A 12,509-nucleotide genomic window follows, 5' to 3' on the forward strand; every position below is an offset into this window, starting at 1 on the left:
TATATATAGGCCTCAGCATGAACCCAGAGCTTAGACTTCCAACAAAGTCTTTCCAGCTGATGTCCAGTATACTTCATAGAGCGTAATTCATTAGTGTATCAGGGAGAAGAATCGACAAGCAAGTGTGGTGGTGGAACGAGGAGGTTCAAGAGGCAATAAAGGCAAAGAAGCTGTCCTTCAAGGCCTGGTGGCGCACGTGGATGCCTGAAGATTTCAGGCAGTACCGCTTCCTTAAATTGGCAGCTAAACAAGCGGTAGCATCCGCTAATAGCAGACACTAACAGGACCTGTATGACCAGCTATACATTCCCGAGGGAGTAAACAGCGTCCACAGACTTGCCAAAGCACACCACCGCCTGATGCTAGACATCGACACGAACCACGTTGTGCAGATTAAGGGTGCTGAAGGGCAAGCCCTCCGGAACCTTTAAGATATCTTCCAACGATGGTCAACCTACTTTGCCGGAATCAGCAACAACAAATACCAGCACCCACCAATAGTACACGCAGACCCAGTCACCGGGTTTGTCAAGCCGACCACCACTGTTAAAGTTTGAAACGCGCTTAAGAAAATGAAAAACCAGAAAGCCACTGGACCCGATGACATTCCAGCTGAAGCATGGAAGCTGATGGGTGACGGCGGGGTCGCATTCCTCGCAGCCCTCTTCAACCGGATCGCAGACGACACCCCTCCCCAAGCCTGGACAATGAGCATCACAGTGCCTATCTGGAAGGGCAAGGGAGATGCCACAGAGTGTATAAACTACCTGCCGATTCGACTGCTCTGCCATGCCATGAAAATCTTAGAACGGGTCCTGGACAAGCGCATCCGCCAGGTGGTGGCAATCAGACTCGGATGCAGGCTTGGAAAGACAGACTAGACAAAAATGGCATGCGCCTGTACATCAATAAAACGGAGTACCTCAAATGCGGCCCACCGACTTACGGAACCATTTCCATCGATGGCCAGCCCCTGAACAAGGTCAACCATTTTAAATACCTCGGGTCTGTTTTCACATCCGACTGCGACACGCTGCAAGACGTTAGAGCAAGGATCAATGCAGCAAGGATGAAGTGGCGGCAGATTACCGGAGTTCTCTTTGACAAGAGAATGCTCATCTACTTGAAGGCCAAAATCTACAAGTCGGTGGTGCGCCCGGTGGCACTCTACGGGTCAGAGTGTTGGCCAGCCAGAACCAAACACAAGCAGGCCATGAATACCATGGAAATGAAGATGCTCAGGTGGCCTTTGTGTCTGACCCGCTTGGATAGAGTGACAAACGAGCGCATCAGGAGGTGGGAGTGGCACCCATCACAGACAAGATGCGTGAATCAGGCTTCGATGGTACGGCAAAATTATGGTATGGCAAAATTATGAGTCAGTGGCCAGAATGGCCCTGCGAATGGACCCAGGCAGCAACAGGCCAAGAGGGCGACCCAAAAAGTGCTGGATGGATATGCAGACCGTCAATGTCAGTTCCGAGGATGCCCTTGATCGTAAGAAATGGAAGAAGGCATGCCGAAAAGCGGACCCCGCACCAACCGGGACATAAAACCGCAAGGAAGAAGAAAAGAAAAAGAAGACCAGGGAGAAGAAGAAATAAAAGTCACCATTATAGATTTCACAGGAGGTAGAGCATTAAGAAAGTCAGAGACAGCAGAATTTAGCAGTGTGGCATTTTTAAATAGTATAATGGTAATATATTCATGCTAAATGTCCTACCTTCATATGTGCAGTAGTAATAAACATTGAGGGCCTCCACAGCAGCTGGGGCTCTCTGCTTATATCCAAAGATTAGATCAATCCACTCGTGCAGATGGGCAGAAACATACTCAGATTCCTTAAACAAACACACAAAAACAACATGTTTATAAATTTACAATAAACTACAGACCAAAACACAGTATTCAAGAGGTTAACGTTGGCTTAAAGCTACAATAAACATCCAACAAAATGTCCTTTAATTATTATCTAAGGATAATGAGGCATTATTTTCTGGCTGTTGTCTTGTATACACCTATTTTACTGATTAATCCACTATTCTAAGTCTACATCCCTAACATGTGATAGATTAATTAAACAAGAAATTCGTTATTATATATATTCATTCATTATCTGTAACCGCTTATCCAGTTCAGGGTCACGGTGGGTCCAGAGCCTACCTGGAATCATTGTGCGCAAGGCGGGAATACACCCTGGAGGGGGCGCCAGTCCTTCAAAGGGCAACACAGACACACACACACACACATTCACTCACACACCTACGGACACTTTTGAGTCGCCAATCCACCTACCAACATGTGGTTTTGGACTGTGGGAGGAAACCGGAGCACCCAGAGGAAACCCACGCGGACATGGGGAGAACACACCAACTCCTCACAGTATATATATATATATATATATATATATATATATATATATATATATATATATATATATATATATATATATATGAAATTTTCATTTCCAGACAAACTTGATCCAAGAAGCACAACAGAAAAGGAACAAAAAGTGTATCTTGCCCGGAAGAGGGTTACCAGAACCAAACCCTGGAGCCAGGCCTGGGGGTAGTGTCCGACTGCGAGAGCATGGAGGCTGGGCAGACCATGTACCCCGGCCGGGCTCAGTCCAAAAAGGCAACGTATGAAGATCATGTGGGCCCATAACCGATAACATCCAGAGCATGGGTTTAGTGCAAATGGGTTTTAGGCTCCACTTCACGGGGGCGAAGTGGAGCCTGGCAACATGGAGCTTGGCTGCAGAAAATGGTTCCTGACATGTGGAACATTGAGAGAAACCAGCTATATATAGTTGGGCTCACCTATACACACAGTGTGGACTCTGGAACCAAGCTCCTCAACAGGGGTTGGTCTCGCTCCTACTCAGGAGTTGCACAGGGTAAGAGGTGCAGTTCAGGTGTGGGAATACTCAAAATTCCCCAGATGGCAGCTAAACAGTTGGAGTTTGTCCCGGGAAACAAAAGGGTCATCTTAGTGAAGTTTTGGCTCTTATAGAGGAAAATTTGACTGTTGTATTAGTATATGCACCCAACAGCAGCACGGAGTATTCAGCCATCTTGCATGTAGTGAGTGGAGTTCTGGAAAGGATTCCATGCCCTGCATCTATTGTTTTGCTGGGGAACTTCAATGCTTATGTTGGCAATGACTGGGAAACCTGGACAGGAGTGATTGGGAGGAACAGGTTGCCTGAACTGAACCCAAGCAATGTGATGTTATTGGACTTCTGTGGAAGGGTGCTTCGGCGGTATGGGGTGCCAGGGCTGCTCCTGCAAGCTATATCCTTGTAATCTCAGAATCTGAGTTGTGTTTGTCTACTCAGCCGCAAGTCAAGCTTGTTCAATGATTGGGCTCCATCAGGGTTGTGCCTCGTCTCCACACCTGTTCCTGATATTCATATACAGGGTGTTGAAGCATGGTCTGTGATAGGAGGGCTTTCACTGAGGGGCTCAGGAGGTTATTTGCTATTTGCAGACAATGTTATTCTCCAGGCCTCCTTGTATGGAGGCCTCCAACATTCACTTGAGCAGTTTGCAGATGAGGGTGAAGTGGTCGATATGCAGATCAGCACTTCCAAGTCTAAGCCATGGTTATCTCCTGGAAACAAGTGGCATGCTCTCTTCAAGTAGTGTGACAATCTACAGAAAATTAAGGAGTTCATTTTTGGGTCCTGTTCATGACTGATGGGAAAAGGGATTATGAGGTTAGATGCAGTGTCTGCAGTGATGTGATCACTGTACCTAACTGTTGTGGTGAAGAGGGAACATTGTCATAAAGCAAAGCTCTCGATTTACCAGTCAATCTTAGATACTCACTCTCACCTTTGGTCATGAGCTCTGGGGTAACGATTAAAAGAACAAGACTACAGATACAAATGTCTGAAATAGGTTTTTTCTGATGGGTTGCTGGACATATTCTCCATGATCCACTGAGGAGCTCCGAGATTAAGGAGGAGTTTTGCTTTCCGAGGAGCCAGATCAAGTGGTCTGTGCATCTGAAAATTATGAATCCTGAACACCTCCCACTGAAGGTATACTTCCAGTGGTATGTCCAACTGGGAGGGAGACCCCGGGGAAGTCCCAGGATAATGCCTGGGGATCCCCTAAGAGGAACTGGTGGAAGTTGCGAGGGACAGAGATGCCTGGGCTTCTTTGCTCAATCTGTTGCCAGCATGACTCAAATGGATTAAGCAGAAATGATGATGATGGCATGGTCCCACAACCCTAATCTGGATCTGCATGTGGTGGGTCTTCACACATGGCCTTTTTGGGATGAACACTACCCCAATGCCTGGCTCTCCCAAACAGCGTACACATTTGTAGTGTGGTAACAGTATTTGAATTAGTTATGCTTAATGGTGATTATAACTTATAATTATTATTATTACTGAATGTAGATAACAACAATAATAATAATTTATCAGAGATTGAAATACTGTCAACGCTAGGGGTGAGTTTAAGGATTTTCAGACTCTTAGGAATAGACTCTACACACCGTATTATTTCAAATCAAGAAATTATTTATTAACAGGAATAATAATAAGCTGATAAACATAGCATAATCATCAAAATCTCAATGGGATCAACGCAGGTGAAACCATCATGATTTTAATAATTAGCTAGGCTATATGACTTGTGACTAATATGTGTTGCTAAATGAAATTTAATTAATATATAAATTTATCAAGAGACCTCATTAGACATCAGCTTCTGAGAATGAGGATTTGATTGAGCTCGCTTACTTTTGTCGCAAATCAACCAACCGATGGGTACAGCAGCGTGTTGCGGTTACATAGAGAGGCCAAGCCTGGCTCCTGCAGTTCTCTCAGTGGGAGCACTGAGGCTGGGTTCGCTTAGGAGTCGTCACTTACAAGACAGGCCGCTTCAGGCACCCTCAGAGCTTTGTGACATCTGTTGAAGAATTTCCTCTGGCTCGCTGTCCTGGTTGGGATTCACTTCCGGAAGGAAGAGGTGTCAGAATAAATGCTCTCTGTTAATTCACAAAAGCGATGTCCTCCGAAGTAATTAACTAATACTAATTTCAAATTTTCAACTAATTTCAGTGGTGGCTCTTATTCTGGCCAAAATAAGTTTCACCTACTTTGATCAGTCATAAAATTAAACTGATTGGGCTACAAAATAAACGACGAATACAAAATATAAGTTGAAAGTTACTAACAGGGATAATCGACTTTTCACTCTTTAACTTCTATATTGAGCAATGCTAACTGACCCAAGGCGTCCCCTGTTAGTTCGCATGAAGATCGATATTTTAAGAGTCAGCTCAGAAAAATGGAAGAGCGGAAAAAGTTCAGAAGTGAACAAGAGGTAAAAAGCGGAAGAGCAAAGAGGTTGAAGTCTAGAAGAGAATCCTTCCAAGCGAACTCGTTTCTTATGTGGCGCTGTTACGCCCACTTGGGGGGTCACCGTTCTCTGATTGGTTCCTGTTAACATTCTGTTAACTTGAGATAGGAATCGGTTTACATGATATTACCCTGAGGGTGGGGGGGGGAGTCCTAGGGTCTCCACATGTGGTGAGTTTTTATGACGAAGTTCTCAAGGCTCTATTTGCGTTATGTTGATTTAATGATGCTTTCTGGAGTCATAAAATTGGGAGAACCACTTAGTGTCAGTCTGGATTCTTCTTTCAGCATCTCAGGGTCACTGAAAAGGGGGTTTATAGTCTTTCAATCTTCGACAGACTAGGTGTGTGTGCGTGGCTGCTAGCACAAACACATTCTGTGGAATGAGAGGTCTTGATAAAGAAAGCCAAAGTTTGAATCTTTTTTCATTTCTTGATCTGGATCCATTCTCCACTACACACTCTTCTTTCTGCTCTTAATGTAGCACCAGATGAATATGGTTTAACAAAAAATTGACTTTTTGGGACTTTTAAACTAAAGATTTGTCAGGACACATTCAGTGATTTCCACTTCCACCAGTTTCAGATACAACTCAGAGGTAACATTTGAGATAACATTTGAGACAAGCCTCTTAGTACATAACCTTTTGTGAAATGGCTCACTCTAAAATTATTTAAACAACAGAATCAAGCATTTCTTAATTCCCCACCCATTTATAAAGGGATTCAAAGTTCTCAGGCTTTCCAGATGATATAGGATTTTGCAAAAATAATTACATTCGGACAAGCAAATGTATCTCTTTAGTCCATTTTATAGAATGGATGTATAATCAATATTAAATCTTTGATATAACATTTAATAAACCAGCTGTGTTGATTAAAAAAAAAACACCTGGTTTTGTGTTTTCTGACTTTGTATGGAATTCTTACTTTCTGGTCAGATTAAATTGGGGGCCAATGACCTTCCGGTGGATCAATCATAATAAAATTAATTAAATAATTAATTTTCACTGATCCCTCTTCATTATCATAGGAGTGCGTCTTGCATCGTGACTGCCTGGATCTTCACTCCAGACCTATCTGCCATGGAAGACCTCACATGGAGCTAAAATCACCTGACAGCACAGCACTAGAGGTCATTGGTCAACACAAGCCCTTCCAAAATTACCTGCAAAGGAGTTCTAATGTCTTGGAGTTATATTCACATGTGATGGGAAGAGAGACTGAGAGATTGACTGTATGTTAGATGCAGTAATACGGACACTGTATCAGACCGTGAAGGTGAAGTGGGAGCAGAGACATTTACAGCAGCATGGTACTGTGATAGGATGCCACCTGTGCAAATAGTTCATTGAAATTTTCTTGCTACTAAATATTCCACAGTCAACTGTTAGTGGTATTATTACAAAGAGGAAGCAATTGGGAATGACAGCAACTCAGCCAAGAAGTGGTAGGCCAGTGTAGAATCAGCATATGCTGAGCTACATAGTGTGCAGAAGTCACTGACTTTCTGCAGAGTCAATCACTACAGACCTCAAACTTCATGTGACCTTCAGATTAGTGCATAGAGAGCTTCATGGAATGGGTTTTCATGGACGAGCCTTTGTATCTAAGCCTTATATCACCAAGTGCAATGCAAACTATTGGACATGTGACAAATCATGTTTCTCCATCTAACAATCTGATGGGTGTGGCACATGCCAGGATAACAGTACTTGTCTTACTGCATTTTGCCATGTGTAAAGTTTGGTGAAGGGAGGGATTATGGTGTGAGTTTTTCAGGAGTTGGGCTCAGTCCCATAGTTCTAGTGAAAGGAACTCTTAATGCTTCCTTCAGCATACTAACTTTGTGGGACCACTTATCACACTCCTAGACTTTGTGGAAAGCCCTCCTAGAAGCGCTGAAGCTGTTATGGCTGCAAAGTGTAGGCTGACATCATATTAAACCCTATGATTTAAGAATGGGACATCACTTAGGTTCATATGCATGCAAAGACAGCTAAGTGAATTCTTTGGGCAATATAGTGTACATCCCCACCCTCACCTATAGTCATGAGCTCTGGGTAATGACTGAAAAAATGAGAGCGTGGATAATAAATAAGTGATCGCAGTCAGGTTGCGGGGCATCCTCTCTATGAATGGTTGAGGACCTCCGTGATTAGGGAGGAGCTCTGAATACAGCCTTTCTTATTGAGAGGAGCCAGTTGAGATATGCCAGAGAAATTGCAGGAGCTTGTGGAAGATTGTTTTTTATTGCCACCCCAACCCTGAAATGAATTAAGTGGAAAACAACATGATGAAAAATGTTTGTTTTTACATAATTTTGCTGCCATTAAATCATACTTTGCCAATATTATTTTACATTATTTTTTCTGCCTTTGTTTTCTTAAAAATCAGAATGACTGAAGCCACACTGCCCATGTTGGTGTAGATACCAATTTACAGACTTCATGGAAATTTGAATTAACATTTGGGAACAAATGTTTTAGTTTCTCAGCAAAGTTTAATACATACATAATTTCATGAAATTTTTGTTATTCTGTACAAACCTTATCTACTTATCATAAAAGAGAATCGCTGGTAGCACCACAGCACGTATGTATTGTGGGACTGGTTGGGAGTGAGATGCACATCTTTCTCTGTGGCCCCTCTGCCCCAAGAGATGAAGCAGGAGGAGGCACAGCTCTTTCTCTGAGCCTGCTCTGTTCCCAGAGTTAGAGCAGGGGGAGCCACAGCGCTCTCTCTGTGGGTTCTCTGCTCCCAACACAGCGTAGCGCAGTCAGTCCGCACAGCAGATCATAGACATCAGAATGAGCGGTGAATGTGCAAACAGTGCTAGCAAGGACAAATGCTTCTTTATGTTAAATCTATTACTTTTTACTGAAATCACAATTTATTAAGTCATTTAGCCATATTGAAACAGTAAATGATTAATGTATGACATTGGACCTGAGTCGTGATTGGGCACGACTGGTCATGGAAATGATGGCATTTTGATGGCGTAACATTTAACAAGTGCATTGTCATGGTATCCCAAGTTGTTGATGAGTGTTTGCTATGGTGCTGTGGTGGTTGCTGTGGTGACACTAGACATGTACTATGGTATCTCAGGTGGTGGTTAATTCACACATTTACAGCATATATAAACTAGTCTCAGTGATCCTGCTGTTTTCAGTGGGGAAACCTGTGGTTAATCATGTGACTTCCTGATCAATTTCTCATGCAATGAGACATGGAAACTGAGAGGCATGCAACAAACAAGCATACAGAAGCATGAGGGAAAGATACTTACACTTTACTAATACTTTATTAGTCACACAGTGGGGAAATTCAAAGTCTTTCAGCAGCAAAGGGGCAGTAAAGTACTCAGTAATAAAAAGAAGTAACAAAAAACAACTTAATATCAATGTCAATGTGTTTTTTGGGAGCAGTGATGATTGTAAAGTGGTTTACTCGGAGCAGTGCTTGTTGTAAAGTCTAAAAGCGGCAGGAAGGAAGGAATAGTATTGGTAGTATTCAAAGGTAGCAACACAAACAAAACCAAAGTGGTGAGTACTGCATTTTGCTCAATTCTCAATTTGATTCTCACCCAATGTTCAGGACCCCCAAAGAGCAGATATGATGTGGGTGGTGGATTATTCTCAGCACTGTAGTGACACTGAAATTGTTGTAAAATGTCAGTGTGTTGCGCTCTTATGATTGGATCAGACAGAGAAATGCTGCTAGAGATTTTAAAACCTGTGTCCACTCACTTTCCACACTGTTAGTCACATCTACCTTGTTGGTCCACTTTATAGATATAAAGGCAAAAACAATGGCTCATCTGTTGCATCACATTTCTGTTGCTTGTACTCTAGTCCTTCATCAGTAGACACAGGACACTGTCTGCTGGATGTGTTTGGTTGTGGACTATTCTCAGTCCAGCAGTGGTGCTGAGGTGTTTTAAACTCCAGCACCTAAGTCATACTTGCTGTATGTGTGTCCTGACAATTAAAGACCAGGGTGAAAGCGAGCAATATTTGCAGAGCAAGAGGTCAGCATATGACTTTGCCTAATACAGAAGCCACACTTTAGGATAGTTTTTGTAGTGTCTTTAAATGCGATCCTTGGTGTTCTGGTGTCTTGGTGGAACTGAATTTTAAGAGGGAGAGGTAGTGGATGAGTGGGGGAATTTGTGGTCTGCAGACAGATGAAGGTAGGGCTTGGGTTACAGAGACAGCACAGAGCACGGAACTCACTCTGGAGTTTCACCCTGGATTCTCACCCAATGTTCAGGACCCCCACAAAGTAGATATGATTTAGGTGGTGGATCATTCTCAGCACTGCAGTGACACTGACATTGTGGTGATATGTCAGTGTGTGTTGTGCTCTTATGAGTGGATCAGACACAGCAGGGATGCTGGAGATTTTAAACTGTCAAACTCACTTTCCACACTGTTAGATACACCTATTTTATTGGTCCACTTTATAGATATAAAATCAGAGACAGTAGCTCATATCTTGCAGCAGCTTGTGTTGGTCGTCCTCCAGTCATCAGTGGACACAGAGCACTGTCAGCTTAACGTGTTTGGTTGGTGGAAAATTCTAGGTCCAGCAGTGACGGGTTTAAAATCACACAAATATAGTTGTAAAAATATTTTCCTCATTTTGGTGTTACTGCCACTATGCAACCAGTTACCTCCCAGTTGTAGCACCCCATTCATGTACATTTTGATCATATTTGGCACACCACTTCTGTGTCATAACATACACGTGTACCAATTTTGGTTTGATTTGGGCCAGTTTTTGTGGTGGTCCTTGGTGTTCTGTTGTCTATTTGGAGATAAGAGAGGGAATAGTAGCTGAAGGGGGCCTCTGTCAGTCTGTGTGTATGTGTGTGTGTGGAGGAATGGGAGAGGGGGGTGATGGGCTGATTAGAGAGCATAACAGACTGTGCGATTTGAAAGCATTGGTGAGATGTAATTCACATGTTTTTGAGTGTGAACTCGTCCCTGGATAATACCCCAATATGGACATGTTTGGGATCATGAGAATTTTAAGAACCTGAACTTTAATAATTATCAACAAATAGTGGAACGTTCATCACCTTGTGCTTCCAGCCTCTGCTTAAAAACTGCTGTGCAACTTGCCAACTAAACATCGCACAAAAACAGCTGTAACTCAAAAATGCTTTAGCCACATATTATAAAATTGCACAAGCTCCATGGGTTTCAGAATATTTCTATCTAATCTTGCTGGTACTGTACCCCTAGGTGGTGGTGTAATAAATAAAAAAACTATAATAAAAAACATATTTGGCACACTACTTCAGAGTAACGACTTACATACCTAGTTTTGTTTAATTTGGGCTAATTCATAGCTCAGTTTGATTTATAGTTCAAAGAGTGAATAGAGTTCTGCCCATGCATATCTGTTGAATAACTGCAGCAACAGCGTGTCCAAAGTTCAAAATTTTTTTGATAATTATTTACCTACAACCTATACAGATTGCAAAAATACCAGTTGTTTATTGACAGGATGAATTTCCAGGGACTAGTTCGAAAAGCTCCATTTTTATATCCCTAACTATTGTGGATAAACTATCGGATATGACTACTGTGGAGAAACAGAAAAAAAAAATAGGGCTCCAGCACTTTCAGTGCTTGGACCCGTAAAATCAGAATAAAAACAATAGGGGTCCAGCACTTTCAGTGCTTCGACCCCTAACAAGGTGCTCTACACATAAACCATAAACTCTGTGTGTGTGTGTGTGTGTGTGTGTGCATGTACAATTTATCCAAAAAGTTACACAAGTAAATGTAATGAAGTAAATGGAGTGCGTTACTACCCACCTCTGGCTGTGGGTGTAAACTGGTGATGGACTTAAAACTTAATATTAAATTAAATAAACAAGTGGAACTTTAACTTCAAAAGGTATCACAGCACCAAAAGTATTTGTAAATAAAAGAAACACACAGCAGTCATTGTGAGGCATCTTGGTACCAAGGTTGCCTCAACTACTACAAAAAAAGTTGCATGGCTAAAAATTTTTGCATGCATTCATTAGTGTTCTTGAGTAAAATGACATACAGACATACATACACTCAACTGCCTTGATAGCAGCTAATTTTACATTTCAATTTTAAAATATCACTCTCCATAACAAACATTACTTCCAAAGTGTGTGGTGATTTTCGGTTTGTACATTTCTCTTGTAATATCATATAAACAAGCTCCTTGCATCTATTTGCCCCATTCAGATTTTTACCATCAGCCATCCATCTTCAATATAATGTGATTGAAAAAATGAGTGAAATTACATAATTACTGAAGGTTTTATATTATGTGTAAGAATAATTCATAAAGATTCAGTCACAAAAGCAAAGAAATCCATTGAAATCTAACATGCTAAGGTATTCTCATTAGATCCAATAATGGAACTAGCATTGGATAATATTCTGTGGGATCTTTTACCTCCTTTGCATGTGGAGTATTGTGAGACTCTGCAGCACTGGGATAGAAGAAGTGTATAAAATAAATCTATCAATTTTCCCAATTGTTTATAATAGTAATGTGCTATGAAACTGGACAATCAGTACCCAATATGGCACCCACGCCATAAAATACATGGCTGCAACTAATGGATCTGCATCTCCAAACATTTCACCGTTTATTCAATGCAGGATTTGATTTAATTGATTAAAAAAGTACTTCTTACTGTTATTACAAGTTAAGTGCTTTAAGTAATAATTGGAAATCTGGGGAAAAAAAGTATATATATATAAAAAGTATATATATATATATTATTAAATTATTAAATAAGATAATGAAGTATGAAGACAAGCTACATAGTGTTTTTCAAGCACAATAAACATTTTTATGCTTACATATATTAAAAATGTTCAGACATGTATTGTAATCTTTTACGTCATTAAGGGGTTTTCAGTGACAAAGAAAGCAAATTAAATAAGTGAGACTAATGTAGCACAGTATGATGAATGTGGTTTCTGTCATGAGAAATTGACTTTTTGGGACTTTAATACTTTGAAGTTAGACTGGTCACTTTCAGAGACATCTCCTCTTCCCCCAACTCAGATTGGAGTCTGAGATAGCACCCACACTACCTGCCACTCTAAGCCCTGTTTATGGCA

At 41.5% G+C, this 12,509-nt stretch overlaps 1 protein-coding gene across 1 annotated transcript in view; it reads right to left on the bottom strand.

Annotated features, from left to right (window-relative positions):
• The window catches only part of nbeal1 (neurobeachin-like 1), a 203,981-nt gene that overhangs the window by 15,584 nt on the left and 175,888 nt on the right, over positions 1-12,509 (bottom strand). The window contains exon 43 of the mRNA XM_066665227.1: positions 1,724-1,841. Coding sequence (XP_066521324.1) covers positions 1,724-1,841 — 118 coding nt within the window. The remainder of the gene's footprint in view (positions 1-1,723; positions 1,842-12,509) is intronic.

The sequence above is a fragment of the Hoplias malabaricus genome, chromosome 3 (assembly GCF_029633855.1).
Source record: "Hoplias malabaricus isolate fHopMal1 chromosome 3, fHopMal1.hap1, whole genome shotgun sequence".
NCBI lineage: Eukaryota > Metazoa > Chordata > Actinopteri > Characiformes > Erythrinidae > Hoplias > Hoplias malabaricus.